Source organism: Mycteria americana, chromosome 2 (assembly GCF_035582795.1).
Source record: "Mycteria americana isolate JAX WOST 10 ecotype Jacksonville Zoo and Gardens chromosome 2, USCA_MyAme_1.0, whole genome shotgun sequence".
NCBI classification, from domain to species: Eukaryota; Metazoa; Chordata; class Aves; order Ciconiiformes; family Ciconiidae; genus Mycteria; species Mycteria americana.
This window is the reverse complement of record NC_134366.1, coordinates 54,827,774-54,850,129: the sequence shown is the minus strand read 5'-3', so window position 1 is coordinate 54,850,129 and position 22,356 is coordinate 54,827,774. Positions and strand designations below refer to the sequence as shown.

At 35.9% G+C, this 22,356-nt stretch overlaps 1 protein-coding gene across 1 annotated transcript in view; it reads right to left on the bottom strand.

The window, feature by feature from the left end:
• Positions 1–22,356, bottom strand: part of DPY19L1 (dpy-19 like C-mannosyltransferase 1) — a 51,027-nt gene that overhangs the window by 6,400 nt on the left and 22,271 nt on the right. The window contains exons 9-19 of the mRNA XM_075493485.1: positions 20,975–21,066; positions 18,804–18,903; positions 17,462–17,539; positions 15,364–15,450; positions 13,771–13,830; positions 11,128–11,208; positions 10,264–10,365; positions 9,438–9,509; positions 7,969–8,018; positions 6,835–6,859; positions 5,578–5,697 (exon numbers count right to left, since the gene is read on the bottom strand). Of these exons, the coding sequence (XP_075349600.1) occupies positions 5,578–5,697; positions 6,835–6,859; positions 7,969–8,018; positions 9,438–9,509; positions 10,264–10,365; positions 11,128–11,208; positions 13,771–13,830; positions 15,364–15,450; positions 17,462–17,539; positions 18,804–18,903; positions 20,975–21,066 (867 nt within the window). The remainder of the gene's footprint in view (positions 1–5,577; positions 5,698–6,834; positions 6,860–7,968; positions 8,019–9,437; positions 9,510–10,263; positions 10,366–11,127; positions 11,209–13,770; positions 13,831–15,363; positions 15,451–17,461; positions 17,540–18,803; positions 18,904–20,974; positions 21,067–22,356) is intronic.

Here is a 22,356-nt window from a genome sequence, read left to right as displayed (position 1 = left end):
GGCTGACTACACCAATTAAATAGTGTATGCTATCTTTGTTATAAACTAACTGTAAACTACTTTAGATTATTAAAACTCTCAGGCCACCTCTCCAAAGTAACAGTGTACTCTACTCTCATCCTCAAGAACTTGCTAAACACTCTAGCAAGAACAGCAATACTATCCAGGGAAACTTAATATACCAAATATGCCTGACCACTGTGCAGGTCTGGAAGGATGAAGGGAAATTAATTCATTTGTACGCTGCTCTACATGAGCAAACCTTTTTACCAACAGTCGCAAAAATCTCACTTCAAGAACATGTTAGAACTTTGGAATTCTTTATTGAGTTCCATGGCTTTTCAAATCAAAGAAAATTGCATTCCTATCATGCTTTTATAAAACCTCATTCATGTTTGAAGTATCTAAACTTACCACTATTTTGTCTACATAAAGAGCCTAGAATGGTTGAACATATAAGCGATGCAAAAGAAACATTTCTTTTATGGGATGCTGTTCCTTGTAGTTTTTATACTGATTCAAGGTTTTTTATTGCTTTTGTCAAATGAATACATTAAGTCTTTCTCCAGCTATTTTTCTTTGCTTTCAAAATTTCCACTCAGGATAGTATCATTTCTCCTAACAGAAAGAGGAAATGTGTGGATGTAAACAGTTATCATTTTTATTGTCCATCAGGTGCCACAAGCTGCAACATGGAGGTAATGGAAAGTACACAGATTCATGCAACGGGCTGAAAGAACACAACAACAAAATTCCTTTCCCATGTGCAGAATAATTCTAGTATGTCTTTTGCCTGTTTGTTTGTTATAGGTTTGTGTTACAAATGTCCATCTCGGGCTGACTGTTCACTAATAAAAGGATATATTTTGAAAGGCAGCTGATTAACGTGTTATCTATCTATAGCCTCAAAACAAATTAATGATACTAACATACCACTGCAGGTAAACTTCAATGGTCTGCTAGAGGAAAGGATAGCACTGACCTCCATTATGATGAGATAATTACATATGCTAAATTTGCTTAAATTTTTCTTGCATCTGTAAAGACAAGTTGCTGCTCATCAACCTACCCTTTATGCAAACATCTAAAACTTTACATAATGATAAGTGTACCAGGTGTTAACCAATTGTTTGGTCACGAGTCCAATCTTCCCCTGCTCATCTCTATCACAGCAATTCTTCTGAATCAATATTGCACATACGGTCAGATTTTTCAACCTCAAACTAGTGCTTCTGCTCTGCAGCCAGTAGGACAGAAAAAACTCACTGAAAATCACCTGATATTTTCCTGAGCCTACAAAAAAATAACGAGTTTTCTCATCCCTTTGCTTGCTTAAGTCAGAGCTGTCTTAGAAGTGGTCTGATCGATAGCAGCTCAACAGCTTTACAGCCAGTGTTTCTCTCTCAGGCTGAAGCCAGTCATGTATTACCTGGAAGATTACCAGCAGCTCCCTACTAAAGAAAGCGTACATCAGACAGATCAGAAAGAATCTGGCTTGTCTTTTACAGGTATCAATCAGCACCAACCTAGGGAACATGCTGAACAGGTGAAAGAACCTTTGCTGATAGCAAACCAAAGGAATTATTTTTTATTTTTACTTACATTGTTCACCTAAAGTTGGGTACTCTTGAACACAGCTATGTACTTCTCCTAAGGCCCAAGCCAGGGCCAGGATAATCACAGGCCTTGTTATATGGGGCAGCTGGCCATTTATCATCTTCTGCACAGAACAACTGTCCAAACTGCAGTAATCTAAAGCCTTACCTTCCCTAGCATTCAAGACCTATTTCTTTCAAGCCAACTATGCCTCCATGATGCTGCAAAGCAGGACAAAAAAGTCACTGGACCTGAGCCACCTGGTCCAACAGGGGCAGCTCCCAGAATAGGTTATCATCTACATTTGTAGCTTCCTGAGAAGCTTACTCTCACTCTACAACCATAGGAAATAGCAGAACAACCAAAGGGCCAAAATGCAGTTGGAAACAGAAGAAAAGAAAATATTGATAAGATACTCTGAACCTGTCCTTCTTCCAGTATTTGCACAGTGGTAACATGTGGCATCCTCTAAGATCCAAAACTCAATGATTACCAAAAGCACCAGTTTTCATTAACTGGCCTGATGACCTTAGTTGCAGTACTAAAACAAAAAACACAACCATCCAGGACGAATTACTGTAGTGCTATTACTCAGGTGCTTTAAAAAAGAAATAAAATGATCACCAGCTGAAAGCTTTTACTAATTTGCCATGTAGCAGCTAACTTACTATATGGAAAAAAGCAAATGAGGCTACATATTAATAGAAACCATTCCTAGCAGCTCATCTTTCAGTCATTACCAGTTGCAAGGTACTTCTTCCTGTCTTTCAGAGATTATTTCTCTCCATACAGAAAAAAAAAGCAGTTCAGATTTTATTGTTTTTCAATTCTCAGAAGGCTGAGAGGCCTTTTCCTGTGGCATAAAACATAGAAATACTTTTAGTTCTAAACTTCACTAGAAAATTCTACAAAAATTTTTCAATAATGACAGGGCAGAAAAGCCCACCAATTTTCTCCGAGGAACGCACAGTTAAAACAGTTAAAACAAGCACAAATTAACTTTGGACAGAATTAATTTATATTGTAATCATTATCTAGAAATTGTATGTTAGAAGAAAATACTTTTTTCTTTTTGCTTTTCTGTCTTTTGAAAAGCAACTTCATTTCAAATTACTCAGAAACACCTCGTGAGAGTTGATTTAGAAAAATTTAACCACATCGTAAGTGCTATTACTTAAACAGCCAAACCACCCAAGAGGACACCAATACTTCAAGAGCAACTAACTAAGAGCTGGGAAATGCCATAAGAACACCTGTGAACCTTACAGAATAGCAAGAGTGTAAAGGAAAAGTAAATTTCTTTTACATTCCAACACTCAGTTACAAGGTGGCTAAATAAAGTTACTTTTTAAAGAGTTTTTGACACATTTTTAGCATTTTATATATTCACTGTACAGATTCATTTTATGTTGGCAAACACTCAGCACTTTTACCCATGCCAAGTAACAAAACAGGGATCAAGAAAGTGAAGAGGACAACATTTAAGCAGACTCATACAGTGTAGCCTGTCTAGCATTATCAAGAACTGTCCTTCACTAAAAGAACATTCAGGGAAGCAATCCAGTTTTCTGGGAAACAATCATTTGTTCGGCTGCCTTAACATGGGACAGCTTTCTCCTCTTTGCATAATTTTGTCTCATTCACTCATCTTCCAGTTGTATGACACAGATATCAGATGTTCCACAGACAGCAATTGCCTTCACCATACAACCCTAATTCACCTTTAGGAAAGGTTCCAACCACAGATATTGTGGGAAAAACAATGTGTATCCAGCATTATAGTCTGTATCATACTGCATATGCACAAGGCAGCCAGAAAAAGGTTGTACATACACCACCAGTTCTGGCACACCACATTTTGAGTACAACTGAACTTGTTCTGTTATTCTTGTATTTCTTCAATTTTCAAAACCAGCAAACCTAATGACTCAGGTTTCTTATTAAAATCCTAATTTTCTTCCCCAGTCATTGCTAGTTTCCCCACTCTGACAAACATTTTTCTCTTTTCCTTGTTCTGTGTTATGTCTGCAACAGTTCTTAGCACTGGATTCTTTCTCCCACTCATCCTCATAGTGGTGTTCTCCATATAGACGTTTTCACAAGTTCCCCATCTCATCTTCCCAATTTGTTTTCTTGTTAGTAAGCCCAGCTCACTATTAATCATAATCTTTCACTGTATCAGTGTGGGATACTTACTTTCTGTGATGTAAATAACACTTTACAAAATCACAGTGTGGTTGAGCTTGGAAGGGACCTCTGAAGGTTGTCTGGTCTAGCCCCCCTGCTCAAGCAGGGCCACCTAGACCCAGGATTGCCTATGACCCTGTCCAGATGGCCTTTGAATATCTCCAAGGATGGAGACTCCACAACCTCCCTGGGCAACCTGTGCCAGCGCTTGGTCACACTCACAGTGAAAAAGTGTTTCCTGATGGTCAGAGGGAACCTCTTGTGGTTCAGTGTGTGCCCACCGCCTCTGGTCCTGTCAGTGGGCACCACTGAAAAGAGCCTGCCTCTGTCCTCTTTACACCCTCCCTTCAGGTATTTATACACATTGGTAAGATTCCCCTGAGCCTTCTCTTGTCCAGACTGCACAGTCCCAGCTCTCTCAGCCTTTCCTCGTAGGAGAGATGCTCCAGTACCTTAATCACTCTTGTAGCCCTTTGCTGGACTTTCTCCAGTATGTCCATGCCTCTCTTGTACTGGGCAGCCCAGAACTGGACCCAGCACTCCAGTTGTGGCCTCACCAGTGCTGAATAGAGGGGAAGGATCACCACTCTGAACCTGCTGGCAACACTCCTCTTAACGTAGCCCAGGATACCGTTGGCCTTCTTTGCAGCAAGGGTACATTGCTGGCTCATGTTCAACTTGGTGTCCACCAGAAATCCCGGTCCTTTTCTCAAAGCAGCTTTCCAGCTGGGCAGCCCCCAGCATGTACTGGTGCCTGCAGTTGTTCCTCCCCAGATGCAGGACTTTGGCACTTCCCTTGTTGAACTGCATGAGGTTCCTGTCAGCCCACTTCTCCAGCCTGTTGAGTTCCCTCTGGATGGCAGCACACCTATCTGGTGTACGAGCCACTCCTCCCAGTTTTGTAGCATCAGCAAACTCTGCCCCATCATCCAGACCATTAACAAAGATGTTGAACAGGCCTGGACCTAGTATTGACTCCTGGGGTACATTGCTAGTTACTGGCCTTCAATCAGACTTTGTACCACTGATCATCCCTCCCTGGGCCCAGCCATTCAGCTAGTTTTCAATCTACCTCCCCTGTCTGTTTCCCAGACAAAGGACTGCTTACCCCACTTTAGCTGCAATTGCAAAGCTTCTAAAACAGCTATTTAGATACAGATTCAATCAAGTTCACTTCTCAAAAACACAGATACTGAAACATGGAAACCCAATTCTAAGATCTTTTATATCTGGAGAAAATATAGTAACATTTTATGTTATGGATTATTTCAAGCTAGGAAAATTAAATCTGAGTTAGGCATATGACTTTTGATTTTTAAGGCTGCAAATGTTTTCAACATGTAAGACTTCAAAACTAGACTTCTGGAAAGAATTAATACACAAAAAATATGCAAGGCAATAAGCTCTAAAGAGCTGTGAAAACACAGTGTAAACAAAGTCAAACACTGTTTGGATAAAATTAATAGGCAATAAAAAACTTGCAATGGCATAGAAATGTGTAAATACAGTAAAATCCAGTGTATGTCTCCCTATGCTCATGCTCAATACACAGCATATTAACTCATAAAATAACGCAATTGGACAAGTTGCATAAAATAAGACATTTGCTTTATTTGGGGAGAGGGGAGAATGGAACTCATGTAACCATATTTTTCGACAGGCAATATAATCTGGTTTATTTTTAACTGGTACACTCAGATTCAGCAATTACACACAGAGAAATCTGCTTTCGGACAAGTATCTGGGTAATACTGTAAGTACTGAGATAGCTACAGGATTAAAAAGAGACCTTACCTGTTTTGAACACACCAAGGAAGCCATAACACATAGATGGGGTGTCAAAAACAATTTTAGTCTCATGATTAAAATCGCTAGGACACTGTACGCCAACAGCTGCAATGCATGGTATACCAGCTGGGAAAAAAAAAAACCACACAGAGGCATAATATTTGCATACTTTTCATTTCTGTCTTAAACATACAACTTCATTTTCAGTATAGCTTAAGTGACGAGCTTGTCTGAAAAAGAGTCCAAGCCAAAGTGAAGACCTTCACATTTCAGACAGTGATAAGGACTTTCTGTTATCTTTTTTTATAAAGTGTATGTAATATGCTAAGGTATGGAACAACAGGAAGGATAAACATTAACAATACAACCAAAAGGAGTTGGAGAAATGGCTAGCTATGCAAAAGATCCTGAAAGGTAAATACGCAATAACATATGTAAAATTTCTTGTATAACCTCTTTATAGAAGTGAAGAGACCTTGCTATTTAATACCTAAAATACCTAAGTATGACATTAAAGAAGCAAATAAAATCATCCTTGGTACTCACACAACCACAGGCAGCTTGTTTTAATATTCTCAAAAAAGGCTAAAAAACGTCAGAGGTGTCACTTACCACTCCTAACATTGAACCTATGTTACTTGTGGAAGTGCTGTGGTAAATCATAGAGGCATTTTTGCAATCAGTGCTTTTATCTAACTGATTGATTATCGTATTTTGAATGGCATGAGATTTCTCTCACAGCACAAACCACAAATAAACTGCTGTTAAGAAAGTTTTGCACTGTCCTTGTGACTCAACTGCAAATAAAGAAACCACGTAAGAAAGCTGCCATTCTTTTTTTTTTTTTTTGCATAATTTTATTAAAAGAACCACGTGTAGAATTATTTTTATTATGGCATATTTCAAATCAGAATTTTAACATTATCTGTCACATGAAACCCCAGTAAAGGAACCAATCTCCTTCTCAGTCTATATGGGGAAAATTGAAGGTCCAGCATAATTTCAATGCCTTTCTGTACTGCTACAGCAAAAGCCCAAAAGACTCCTCTCTTGCACTGCCACCCCACCATTAGCTAGTATATTTTTTTGTTCAACATCCCAGAGTTATTCTGGTGATGTACTGGACCCAATTTAAGATGAGGGAATAAAAGATGCAAATACTTACCTTCAAATAAACCACATATCAGACCATTGCAACCTGTATTTCAATATTGAGTATTCACATTAACACATGAATAAAATTGTGCAGAGAAAGAATCTTACCTCACCATGATTAAAACGTTCCTCTCTAAATAAAAAAACAGAAAATCACATTATTTGTTTATGTACTACAGCAGCACTGGTTTTACTTTGAAGTCATCTATAGTGGCTCTAGACAACTGAACTAATCCAGGAAGCAGGAGTCAACACCTGCACAGATTTTTTTTTCCCCTCTATAACAAGCTTTGAAATATATTACAAATCAGTAACTATCCTCCTCAATCCCTGTATCTATTTGGAAATCTGAAAATTAATTTCAGCAGGTTTTTAATTACTTCCATGAATTGTTTCATATATAGAACAGCTAATTTAGAGAATGAAACTTCAGTAACTTAAGAGAGGCAGAGCGCTGATACGCAAAAAAAAAGTCAGTCATTTACTTAGGTACTACATAGATTGGTTTTGGATTCTCAGAAGGAAATACAAATGTGAAGAGAGTCAAAATCATGTATACTTGTTCTCCAAAAACATCTGTGAAGACAGGATGCTGAATCCTGCTCATATCTGTTGGAATTTTGATAATGGCCATTAGACTATGGAAAGCAGAGATCACTGAAATGATTAGTGATAAATTAAAAAAAAAAAACCAGGAAGCAAAAAGATATGTCAGGGAAATGACAACATTCTATTGGCCAAATTCACTGCTCTTGAGCACAGCATCAACAAGTGATGCAAATGGCTGTGGCAGGTAGAGCATGTATTACAGAAATTTAGAAAATAAAATTAATACGGATGGGATCCCTTCTGAAAGATGAAACTCAGGTATCATTATAACCTGGAAAAAAATAATGGGGAGGAAAGAATTTGTATTCACTATTTATAGGGGAAAAGCAAATAGGCACATAAATAAATATTGGTTCAGGAACAGAGCAGAAAAATAAATGATTAAATAGAAAATTTGGGGATAAGAGGGTTAAGATGTCTGAAACTAAGTTCAGCAGCTAAACTTAGTTTTAGACATCCTATAAAAATACCACATATAGTACATCCAAGCCATTCGGTTACTGAACGATACATAATTTACCCTTCAAAAAGGACCAACATAATGTAGAATTCTGAATTATTTAGCATATAGCAAATCAAACAAACTTCCAGCAGAAAATTCAATTTTACATTAAAAGAGAAGACAATATTTACCTTTCATATTGGCCTGCCTGAGATAAGGTCCACCTAAGATATTTAATTGCCTGAAGAAAACAAGAGCCAACAAAAAGTATGAATAAACTTTCAAAAGCATTCTAAAGCATTTTCAACATTTGCTAAATTAAATTACACCTGGGTAATCTCATTTTGAGATAATGCTAAGATAAAGACATGCAATGTTTTAGCTAAAAATTCTTTTTGAGGATGTTTAATTAGCCAGGCAGTTAGCAGTTATCCCATCTGTTCCTGTGTAAACTGTAAGTTGTTTTTACACAAATTATACACAATCAAATTTACAAAACCAGTTATAAACTTCAGTTATAGTACTCATCAGCTAAGTGACAGAAATTTTTTTGGCGCTTAACACCAAAGCAAGTTTACCACCAACTCAGGACTGGACCTTTGTAAAAAATCTATATAAAGAGAATACAGAATTTTAAGCAAATATTTTTGAAAATCTGCATTTTATCTAACTATATTGGGTTTACATGGCAAGGTTTTGGTAGTAGGGGGGCTGCGGGGTGGCTTCTGTGAGAAGAGACCAGAGGCTGCCCCCATGTCAGACAGAGCCAGTTCCAGCCAGCTCCAAAACAGATCTACCACAGGCCAAAGCTGAGCCCATCAGCGGCACTGGTGGTGCCTCTGTTGATAACATGTTTAAGAAAAGGTAAAAAACACTGTGCAGCAGCTTTAAGAGACAGCAGTGAGAAAAATGGGAGAGAAACAACCCTGAAGACACCAAGGTCAGTGAACGAGGGGGAGGAGGTGTTCCAGGCACCAGAGCAGAGATTCCCCTGCAGCTTGTGGAGAAGACCGAAGTGATGTAGGTTTTCCCCCTACAGCCCATGGAGGACCATGGTGGAGCAGATATCCACCCTGCAGCCTGTGGAGGAGCCCATGCCAGAGCAGGTGGACATGCCCTGAAGGAAACTGCAACCCATGGAGAGCCCACACAGAAGCAAGCTCCTGGCAGAAGTTGCGACCTTTGGGGGACCCATGATGGAGCAGTCCATTCCTGAAGGACTGTACCCTGTGGAAAGGACACACGCCAGAGCAGTTCTTGGAGAACTGCAGCCTGTGGGAGGGACCCACTGAGCCTGGAAAGAAGGGGGTGCGGATGAGGGGAAGGTGTTTTTAGTTTTGTTTTTGTTTCTCACAATCCTACTCTATTTTTAATTGACAATAAATTAAATTAATCTTCCCCAATTCAAGTCTGTTTTGCTCATGACAGTAAACTGGTGAGTGATCTCCCTATCCTTATCTTGACCCATGAGCTTTTTCAACTCTTTTCCCTCCATCCTGCTGAGGATGGGGAATGACACTATGGCTTGGCAGGCACCTGGCAGCCAGCCAGGGTTAACCCACCACACTAACTTCTTCCCATTTCAAAATATTAGTGATCCCTTCAAAAAGCCTAAAAAGTAAATTCAAGGTAAAGGTGATTCACTGAATCAATCACTTACCTTTTTGATGATTACTCCGAAAACCACCACAACAACTGGTAATAGCAGAGTCTTTGTGTATCTTACTGGAGTCTACAATGGAAATAAACTGCATTAATTGCTTTCTATTCACCTATAATTACTTCAATGGTCATTTTAAAGAAAACAATATAAGGAGTTCTTCCTTGAGTAAAATGTAAATTTAAACATTCAGCAAGAACAAAGCAAGCTTAAAGAAACTAAAATTTAAACTCCACCCAGCAATCACACTAGATGTCATAATACTAGGGTCATTAGTAAATTATTCCCAGTTCTTTGGCAAGCCACCCAAAGACTAAAAGTAGATTGCATCTCATCTGAATTTGAGTACTATGCATTGAGTAACCTATAAATGTTCTAAATGCTTATCTAAATACTGATGAACTAAAAAAAGTCTAACACCACATTAAGAAGCTTCTATGCTCTTCTGTAGTCTTAAATCTACCACACAAGACCTTTGCTGCTCTCAGTAGATTTGCCGTATACTGAAAACCAGTTACTGACAGCCACATAAAACCTTAAATTTGCAGAACTGTAACCTTTCATTTATCCCTGAGCAAGCACTTCTTTAATTCAAGCAAGCACATTTCTTAGATCCAAAATCAAGACACTGGGGTTTTTTTAGTTCATTTAAAAGCAATAAAACCAGTTAAATTTAGCTTAAGTTCATTAATGTCTCTAAATTCACAAGTAAACACTTAAACTTATGATGGCAGTAGGAAGTTATGGCTCTCAGATGTTTTAAGTTATAAATTAAGATAAAACAAAAAGTTCCCTCTTCCATAATCATCTATTTTCATCAGATTACCTCTTTTTCCATGAAGTCAAACTCTGCAGCACAGGTATACATTAATGTATCAAAATCCTTGTAGCCAATAAATTTAGATTTTAATATATTTCCTATATGAGCCTGGTAGGATATACAGAAAAAAAAGCTGTAGTAAGGAAAAACTGTCCTGTTTTCCACAACAAAGTAGTTTAAATGTATATGAGAAATATTTTTAATTAGAACAGAATTTTATATGATTTACAATCTTGTTATAAGAGCACCAAAAATCTATTTCTGGTATATTAAATGACATCTTTGAGTGTAACACAGATTGGACTGTGTTAAATAAAAAGCAGAAAGCAGCAGAAAAAGGGTGTTACCATTGCAACTGGGTTCAACAAGAGTACAGTTTTGCATACTTATATGTTAAGATATGACCTTCCCATGTTTTGCCCCTTGATGCACAACTGCAGATAGATTTTTAACAGTAGAATCTGACAATAAAGGGGCTGAAGCAAAGTGAGGAGTCCTAGTTACAAGCATTTCAAAACTGTCTTAAAAATTAGCTTCAGAGGGAAGTGAACTAAGAAATTCAGTAAATAAAGAAAAGATGTAGGTAGAAGATATCCAAAATAAACAAAGTTCTATAAATCCACTTTTAAAAACAAACACACAGAGCATTTACTAACTCAACAGTAAAAACATTTGTCTTTTCACAAACTTTGGTAATAATACCTCAAAGTGATAATACATAATGTATGAGAAAGCAAATATGCAATCCCTCTCCCATTTCTACAAAACAAATCTTGGAATTTCAGGAAAGCATATCAGTAAGATGCCAAAATCAAAATATTAATAATTAAAAAATTTTTGAACGACACCAACCAGATACTCAGAACTTACATCATCAGCTATTCCAAACGCTAAAGAAGTTAGGTATTTCAAGGTGACTGTCCCAAATAACCAGGCACATCCTTCAATGACCTTAAAAAAATATATTCAGAATGAAATTAACATGTCTCAACAAACTTTTAAAGAAACCTCTTCTTTTTTAAAAGGCTTATTAAATTTAGCTACTAGTTACAAACTCTCCTATGTTATCACTAAGTAGTACAGTAATTTCTAACCAATTACACTTCCTAAATTTCAGTACACTGGGGTGTTTTAAGGTTTTTTTGTATTTTCTATTACAGCTGAAATAATTTTGTGCAACTGATTTATATTACGGCTGCACACGACATTGTAGCAGAGGAGGTAGCAAAGTTAACTTTAAACAGGGGCAGCCTAACTGTCAGTTCCATCTGGTTTGCATACACCAGTGTGTAGTGATTATTTCCCAGCAATAGCCTCTCCATATTATCAGGTTGTACTACTCTGCTAATTCAAATCTTTGGAGGAATTTGCTGATTTATAGTACTTTCTCAAGATAATCTCAAGTTAGATCTTGAAGGAAATATAAAGAAAGTATGTACAATTACTACTTTTAGTTACATATCATGTTTATCCCTGTACCAGAAAGATTAAATTCTTGGCAATCTAGCTTAATCTATCTAATTATTTATAAAACCAGATCAACTGAAAAGGACAACCTGGCTTAGTATCCTGTATCTGGGACCAGCAGCAGACGCTTTCAGAGAGACTGTAACAACAAAATACAAACTGATCTTTACCCTAATGTAACGAGGGGTTTTATGTGATGACGGGTTGCATTCAACCATCCCATTTAATGGCTGCAAATGAACCTAAATACCTAGGAGGTACTTAATCCTTTTCTGAATGCCTCTATTGTTTTTTTGCTTCCACAGTATCTTTCTTCTCTCTTATAAGCTTATTGCTGCTGGCATAAGGGGCACTAAATAAACTATAATTATATTCTACTTCTATTCACTGGCTTAGTCATATTTACCTTTATTTTACAAGATGTAGAATTCTAACCTATCTTAAAATCTCAGCTATTTAGCATTTCTACATTAATAATTATCTTCATATTCTCTCTACTTAAATTTGATGGTAGTACATTTTTGGGGAAGGCATTCTATCTTTTTTTTAAAGAGAGACACGTTGACTGAGACTGCATACAATATTTAGGATGCTAAGTATGAGTTTACAAAATAAAAAAAATATTTCTACTTTCTCTGCAGTTCCTTCTCCATGACTTCCATTAGGTATTTTCATTTTTGATGCCTGCTCAGTAACGAATTGATGTGTTGAGAGAATTTTTCATAAGAATACCAAGATTTCTCTGCTGAATGGCAAGGACTTATTTAGGATCAATTATTTTATATACATACTTAGGGTGGTGGTACTCTTCTTTTGAGAACTTACCATTTAATCCCACCCTTTGTTTCTTACCTTCTAACATTAACACCTTATCCCATGGAGCTTATTTTCTTTTATAGTTCCAGTTAGATATCTTCCCCAAAACGTTTCTGAAATTCAAGTGCATTACATTCACCCACACACCCTTATCTACATCCTTCAAAGAAGTCAAATACATTTGCAAGGCATGACTTCCTTTCACAGAGGCTGTATTGGACCCATCTCATTATACTGCGTGTACATATAGCCTTAACAACTTCATCACTATTCAAGTTTTTATTCTTTTACAAAAGTTAGACTTATTGGTCTGCAGTTCCACAAATGCCTTGGATCTCCTTTTGAAAAAAACTGACATGAGATTGGCCTACACTCCCATTTCCCCTGGTACCACAGCTAACTACATTGGCAGGTTATACATGCACTGCAGCTCGCTATAAATATTTTTTGTAATTCCTTTATATTCTAATTCCTTTATAATAACTACATGAATTCCATCCAGTTTTGCTAACAGGTTAGCCTTCATTTAACAAGAATGCCTGTCTTAAGCCAAGCGTAGTCTCGGTAGGCTCCCATTTCAGGTGTTTTTACAAGTTAATGTTATGTCTTAAGCAGCAAGGTGCTCCTCGTGTTTTCTACAGTGTTTATTTTATTTGTCATAGTTTTGGGGGTGTCCTCCATGTTCGGACATGACTTCTACTGCTCTCAAACTTCACCCACGCACCCTACAGTGTTTTACTCTGACTTGCTTCCTTTATTTAGTTACGTAATTATATGCTTGCTGTTGTTATAAAAAATATCCTAAAAAAATTATATAGGACACATTTTAGTGAATATCTAATGCAGTATCTTAATCTCCATTTCTGCAAGCACTGCTAGCCTTTTACTTGCCTTTTCTAAATTGTCCTTTATTTTAAAGGGATTTTCATACAGATCTTAGGTTTTGTAAACATGTTTACGTTGGTAATTTAAAATTAAACATGTTGCCATTTGAAGGCCATTTCAATTTTCTGACACAAATGTATGTTTATGCTCCTTTTCTTCCTTCAGTAATTTTAAGATTTATTTCTGGGAATATGGACAATTTACTTAAAGAGAGTAGTTCAGCTATATTTCTTGATTTTCAACTATTAGAAACTAAACCAGAAGTTATTTCTGTATTTCATTGAAACAAACAAACAAAAAAGTCATAGTTCTTTTCTGAAATTCAAAATACATGAAATTCCTTACCCATAGATAGACTTCTCTTCTGCTGCTTTTCAAGACTTTTGGACTCAATTCAAGAATTCCCTAATAATAAAATGAACGTACATTTTCAGGTAACATATAGTAACAACAAGATATTCCAGTAACCGGGGTGAGGGGGGTTTTTTGTTTTGGTAAGCACCTATTGTATCACACAGCTATTTATTAAAAAACCCTCCATAATTAATATAACCTGAAATATGAATGAATGTTTAATATTGTGATTTCACTCTGCACTGGCAAAACATGCCAACATAAAAACTCCTACTGCAATTTATATACAATTAATGGAAGACTACTCTTCTCTGTAACAAGTAAGATTCTGTATTATACAGTTCTAAGCTTCTTTAAATCAAAGCCAATGCGAAACTGAATTATGTCAGCTTCCACGAATGACAAGACACATCTGAAGCAATAAATAAATGACTGGCAGCATAATACAAACAATTTTCAAACAAGGCAACAGAATATGGGAGGGTGGGAGGAGTTACTGGTATTTTTCTGTTTCACATTATGTTCCTCATTTTACGACAAAAGGAAGACTCACTTTAAGCTAATTTGATGAACAAAGTAATTAAGAAAAACTGAGAATTAACTTAAAAGCTTTCAGGTACCCAGTCCATATGTGACACTAAGACTGAGGCCACTATAAGCACCCAAATAACAGACAAACAAAAAATATTTTTTCCAAAGCAGAAAATAGGCAAGAAATTCAATGTACCTGTACTTACTATATAATTACAGAAGCTGCTACCAGAAACTAGAGTGGGTTTATAACAAGCAAACTATACTACAGCAAATACCAGTATCCAAGATAGCTTAATCTTAGCACAAGTGAGAGATTACCACTCTTTTGATAATGGACAAAATATAAACAAAAGAAAAAAAAAAATCACTGAGCTTCCCCCAAGCTTCTAGGAGAGGCAAAAAGAATCAGAAATGGAGATGACTTTTAGTATGCTAAACTAGGTCTGTTCACACAATCTTATATCCTATTTCCTATGTACATAATTCCCTGAAGAGAAACTGTATGAAACTGAAAGAGGTTGGGGGTTGTTTTTCCTATTTAAGGAAAAATTAAGATAGTGAATGATGAGATGATGAGTCTTCAGTGAATAATATCACTAACATGGCAGTATGACTCAGCAATTTCAAATAGTCTAAAACCATTGTTATATATGGTTTAGTCATTTGTTCTGCATTTGCAGTTTCGCAATCAATAAAGAAGCATTTAAAACAAACTCCCTGCTCATGTTCTTGTTTTACAATTATTCTGGTCAAAAATACATAATACATGGTAAATCTTATATTTTTACAAAAAGAAGAGAGCTACAAAACCAAGAGAACTGAGCCTTAACTAAATTTCTCTTATGAAGTGGTCTTGGTGTAAAACCATGATTTTTTTAATTAGTATTTACCCATTCTCCAAATATCTTTAAGGACTAATTCTGTTTGTCATGTGAAAGGTTCCTCAACTATCTGGTAACGCAGCAGTTTCATATTTTACATCAATACATACATAACAGTACAGCATTACAGTCTTAGCATGTCATATGATTTTTTTCTTAAACAACTTACCCAGATAACTACTAAAGATGCAGCATAATATGATGTCAATAACATTGAATTACCAAACATCAGAATAAAACACACTACAAGAGATACCTGAAAGAAAATAAAAATAATTAAATTTAAAATAGAAAAAGGAAAGACTTGCCCAAGTATAGAAATTACCTTGTATCAATGGCTTTAAATTTAAAGACACCTACTTCACAGCAACTGCAAACTTGATACTCAGCTTACAGAATTGTTCTGAAAACATTGATTATAAGGACTTAATGGCAACAGGCAAAAGTGTAGACTATTACGTTAATTTATATTTTAAAAGTACTTATAGACAGAAAGACTTGATCACAGGACTAACTCATCTTACGTGATATACCAGCTACCATTTTTGAAGTTATTCCTAACATACTCATTTTTTCCAAATTATTGTATTATTTCTCCACCCTCCATCTTTCAGAATCCTGGACAAACATAAAAATGTTGAATAAAATGTTTGTTGTCTTCTTTCTTCCAAACTGAGAAGCATACATTTAAAATATAATCATCACCAAAGTCAAGGAAGCAGAACTCTGATTGTTTGATCATATGCACTTAACTACATGAGTTTGAAAGTCAAGGCTGAAATACAACTTTTATCCGCCATCCTGATCTCCTGATCGCCAACTGATCTCCTACTGTGCTTTCTTTTTAATAGGCTGAATTACATTTTCTAAGTTGGAGAGCAAAATCAATGATCAATCTCTGCCTTCTTCTGTACACAGGAATAAGGAAAAATAATGTAGTTTTTTGTAAAATATGCAGACTTTTGTACTTCCCCCCCACACACACATAGTTAGACTTTCATTTTCCACAGAAGGGGGGGGGGAACAAAAATTGAAAACACCGCAAAACGAAGACTGGCGGTTTACCCAGCCTCATTAAGCTTTCTTTGTAACATAACATGATTGTTTATCTATCTGAAAATAGGCTTTTTATGACATTTTGGCACCAAAATTATGACATAGCTATTGACATAAGCCAAAAGGCTTAAGTAGTATTTCACCCTGCTTCTGTCAAAAAATTACTAAACCAAGATGCTTATTTGCAAATTTTCCTGGTAAATCTGACTGGGAACAAGCATTTGGTGTCCCAGGTTTATATCAGAAATGAGTTGCATGTAACTTACTACTGCCTTTATTTTATCATTTACAATATTTCAAAATATACTTGAAAACCTAAGAAATACAATTTAGCTCAAAGCTTCTTTCCTGTGGTAAACATTCTCTTTTTGCCCACTGAGTTTGCATAGCACAATTTTAGCAAAACTATATATTTTAAAGACAACTGTATTTCTTCAAAAAAGTTGTTTACATCTTCCTTTATATTTAAAACTGTAATCTCGCTTCAAAGAGCAAAACTCCTGGTAGCAAAACTTGATCGTTATCTTAACTGTAAAAATGAAAATCAGATATATTATGCAGAAACCTACATGCCTTTTATTTATCATCTCCCTCCTCTGTTGACTTTCTCAACCATTTTTGAAAAAATAGCTTTTCCTCAGACTAATAGTTTATTTTCTTTGTCCTCCTTTCTAACTATCTCCCTAAATAGTTCAACCACATCATCTTTGCGTGGTCAAGACTACAGTCTTCAAAACCAAATTTTAGCTGGGGTTCTTCTCCTTCAGTGACAAAGACTTAGTAAGTTTTGACTTACTAACATCTCATTTTTTTGTTTCTTCTAACCTATGGCATGAGATGAATGCTGCCTTTTCAACTTTGTATTACTCATGCTCTATAACTTGGTATGTTTTCTAGCCTGTTGTTTGAGACGGTATCTTCAAGTCCATGGAATGAGTAGAGACAGAAAGGAGAGGCAAATATTTCTACGAATCTTTTAAGTTGATAATTTTTCTGGTGTTCAAAAATTCCTGAGCGCCAGAGGGATCCCAGTTTCTGACACTGTGATATAAATATATATAACATCAAATATTCAAATCCAGGCCCCTCCACCCCTTGTTATTGCATCTTTTCAACCATCTTGCAACTAAGGAAAACACTTCAGACAAATGGCCTCTTTTGATGCTCTGACCTGTTTGAGGAGATTTAAGTTTTTAAAAAAAAAGTATTACCATATGAGCAGAGAGTATCTTCTGTAATTTGCAGGAGTCAATATAACCCATAATACACACAGCAAATAATGAAGCTATCTAGAATCAAAAGTGAAAGATAAGTTAAAACAATTTGCACTGATGTACTCTTTCTAGCAGAATACATATTCATACCAAAAAGTGATTATTCAAACAATCATAAACTAACTTTTATTGCTACTTTTTTGCTACGTAAATACTTAGGCATCTCATAATGGTTTCTTTCAAAAAACTTATTGCAGTGCTCTCAATAACAATTATCAAACATATTCGAATATTTAAGAAATAAGTATTCAGCTTTACAAAAATGCAAGTCATCAAAACACAGCACTAACACATCACCTTTCACCCTTAGATTTTTAAGACAAAACAAAACCAAAAAAAGCATTCATTAACATTATTTAACCTTAACTTTTCAGCAAAGTATGGGAACATCCATAATTTGCTGCTGAGGAAAATGAGATTCATTGATTAGGCAGCTTGCTAAAAGTCACATGGGAAATTAATGAAATTATGAATTGAACCTGTAATTTTAAATTTCAGGCCCAGCATCTTAAACAGGTTATAGTGATGAGTTTCTCACAATATTTTACAGAATTTAATGGCTTCTTCTTCTGCATACCAGAAAATTTGCATACCAGAGCATATATTGATTGTTCAAACCTATCAAGTCAAACCAAGCAACATATGCTTCAAGTAGGACAGATAAGTGAAAAGGTATGGAGACAGAGATAGATTTCAATCAATTTAAACACTAAGAAAGTATGCTGTACGACAGTATCCTATTGCTCACATTAGCATTTACTGTACTTCAACACTAGCTAAAGTTACCTCAACTGTCCAAACTCTCAGACAGTAAGATTATGCCACTACTCACAGGCCAATCAAAACTAAATAGGAAATCATGCAAAATCATGCCAGATATTACATGCCATGCAAACACTGCTCCATTTAAAAATTTGGAATACCCTAAAGAGATGCAAGATCAATGCCTTTTTTATTTTTGTACTTCACTATACAAAGTTTTTTCTTGTTCTGCACTCGTTCTAAGGTACTGATCTTAGTCTGGAGGCTGCTTTTCAGAGAAAAGTACTTTTTTTAGTCCTGGAAACAGAAGACTGAGTGGTGTAAATGGTCAACTTTTAAACTTAAGACTAGAAAAATATTGATGGGATAAATGGTGTGAATCTTTCCTGAGAGCAGGAATGAAATCTGGCTAAAAGGAAAGCATTGGTATCGCTGTGAATTCAATGGCTGTCTATACAAAGCAGTCAATTTGCCTAGATAAGACCAAGAGGCTATTTAGAGGTGAATACGGTCTTACCTGTGTTAGAAGAACAAACTGAGCAAACTGCCAGGGAAGCATGAAAAAGATATTAGAAACACACAGTGCAATCAAGCTTCCTGTATTAATATTCGGAATCCTTGGGAAAAAGAGACAGAATAGGCATCAGTAAGTCAAATTACACAGGTGTTTGCATATTATTGAAAAGTACAATAGAGAATGCAATAAAAAACAAAGTTACCTTGGAAGTCAGCTAGCAATATTGATCAACTACAAATAACACTGCTCAAGTAAATTTAATATCCATTTTCCATCAGTTTTCAAACACAATAGTTCTGATGCTTAATGTTTCTTAACTATTTGATGAGTCACTCATTACCAAACAAGTCTTCTCCTGGCAGCATGTAATATAGCAGGCCAACCTATGTCACTTGCAGTGGTCCACCTTCTTGTAACAACTCTACAGTCAGGTCACAACCATTTCCATTTCAGCTGGGATCACAACTGTTCTCTGAACAGTCTGCATTTGAAAGTTATTTCACTCCTCTCTCTCACATTTCTTCCATATTTATTTTCTGCAACTTTCTGCTAGCAATCCTGAGTGAGGTTTCAGGGCAGGAGACAATGACAAATACATGAAACTCATCTTTAACTGAAAACAGCCCATTCTCTATGTCCTGCTATAAGTGTTACTTATTTAATCTTGTGTTAGCTTCGAGTTCACTTCAGAAACATGTCATGTTTCAAATTTCACCATCTGTTGGCCTCCAACAGATGAAGACACCACAAATATTCTGCTGCAAAACCCAAACCCAACAGATTACAGCAGTCTTACCAAATTCGGTAAAATTTTCTTCAGCTTCTTTTACAAAGCCTCAAGATTAACTTCTATTGGAAGTCATGCTGAGCATGAGTCTAATGTATTAAGTAATACGTTATACAAATGTGATACAAGTGATACAAATAATGGAGAATTTAAGTTCTAGTCTCTGTTTCAAAGATAGTTCCTATATTTCATTGGAATACTGCTATACATAAAACGGAGCTGCTCTTGAAGCAGGAATTATAACTGAGAAACAGAAAGTTAAGATGTTTTATCCCTTTTTTGGAACGTCGCTCTGAAATGCTTAAATACCTACTTCTCATCGGTAAGCAAGCCTAAGTACTATTTTATGTACCAAGATTCAAAGAACAGGAGTGAATCTAACTAATCAAGAAGTGTCATAATTATAGGTACAGAATATATGTGCTCTGATCACCCTAACTTAAAGTGTAATTTCCTCATTTTTTGTTTGACCTCAATTTAGCATTAAATGAACAGGTGTCTTTCTAATATGAAATCTAGCAATGACTCTACAAACTATTCCTCAAAATATTTTTCTAGACAGCATGTATCTTTTCCTCACCTAAAAACCACAAGTTAGTGACGAGCAAAATATTTTTGGTTCAATCATCAACAACTACAAATCAGTATGACCTAATAAAGGACAATCTGGGGTTACAAGTACAAAGTTCAGCTAAATCATAAATACACTGCAAATCTGATGCAATGAAGTTGATGGAAAAGCCCTCAAGTATTAACAATCATGCTTATTTTTTCAAAACAGAGGCAAGACAAGTAACACAATCACGTTGCAAGCCAGAAACAACCACTGAAAAGCAGGGCTAATAAACTCAAGAGCATCCCTGCATTAATGTAATTAGATTGCTCTAAATCATTGAACTAGTTAATTAGACTAGTTAATTAGTCATAGAAAACTGCAAGAACATAGTAGCTTATGGGTGCCTATAGCATCCTCTGTTGCATAGCATAGGCTTATTCTAAGTGCAACCAACATACCACTCTCCAAGAGGGACAAAACCAATTGATGGAGTATCAGCTTGTTTCTCATGGGAAGGAAGTGACATCAACCAAAAATTCTGATTTTTTGGTTTAGATATGTATTTGCCAACACAGTAATTCTGATTTTTATTTTAATCATGTCTTCGAGTTGCAAAGTTTTTCCTTTTAATAAGTGAGTAATATGACTGCAGTTCTACTGGTGCAGCGTCTGCAATGTAACAGCCACAGGAAAGTTTTTATGTTAATGATATCATTGCTACAGCACACAGAGGCACTTAAATATTTAAATAAATGTATTTAAATAAATGCCCTGTGACATTCAATTTTTAAAATAACTGTAAAGAGCTAAGTATAAATTGAGAGGTACCTGAGAATATAGGTCAAAAGCAACATCTGAAGCACAAGGAATGGGTATGAGAAACTTTCACGAAGAGGTGGAGTCCACATGACGCGAGTGCACTAAAAATAAGAACTGGGTTAGATGGTAATATTTGCTGCTACATTTCCATAAAACAATGCATTTATATTTCAAAATGAATGACTACAGATACTTCAATAAAGCAAAAACCAGGCTACATGAGCTTTTACTCACAAACTTGAAAAAAACAAGCCAGGAAGCAGAAAAGAAAAGGAAAAAGGAAGCGGCTTCCAGACTTGAGGTCTATGATGCACTGTTTAATTAAAACAGATCACTGCTTTTCCAAAATTAAATGTGGAAGCTAAAGAACATCCAAGAAAAAAGCCAGGACAGCAGTTGCTTGTCCCTGCTTCTGCTGAAATTAACAACTCATTCAGGTAACCAGAACCACTCTCATATTCAGGCAGTGACTTGCCACACTCAGACAGAGAAAGTGCGTGGGCAGAGGATCTGAAGGATAAACCGACATACTCTTTATCATGCTAGAGTTCTCTAGGTTATAAACATGTCACATGTCTACTAGCAACAGCACAGAAAGTATAAAATTTGAAGCTGCCCTCCAAAACAGGCCAGTAAAACTGAACACATGAAATTAACCTCTTACAGAGCTTATACTAACTTATATACTTTGCTCTTTAACCCTAATAAAGCAAAGCGTAATACAATTAAGTCAGCTGAATAGCTTTTTCATTAATTTCTTGGGGTTCATGGCAAATGGCTCAGCTATAACTGTCATCTCCAATGTTTATATTCAGCTCTTTATAAAGTGCTTGCAGATGGCACTGACCATCAAAAAAATAATTACAACTTCACAGGACAACTTTGACATACGAACAAATGGGTTCAAAATGGCTATCAACAGAGTTGCACTAAAAATTAGAAGTAGGTTCTTTACAACTACAGGACAAAAACATAGTTCATCTGAACATGGACCATAAGGAATCTATGAAAGCTTACAGGATGTTGATGCCAGGATGTTCCTTCTCCTTCGCTTCCTATGATCTTAAAACCATTTTTTAAAATACTGTTTTACCAAATAAGTCACTAGAATCAACATTATACAATTCTTTGCTCATTGTCTTGCTATTTCATGAATATGTTAAATTAATAGTGTAAAATAAATGTGTAGAAATAGTGTAAAATAAATGCAAAGTACAGAAGCCCATCACATTAATCAAACACAGTCCTTGCTGTCTAAAAGCACTCTCTGTAAAAGCTGCACCCTGATTACCATTAAAACAAACCTTTCATAAATATATATACTAATGTGTTGTCTTCAGCTGACTGCACAGATGTGATTAGTTAAAATTATTTTTATTAGCAATAAATAT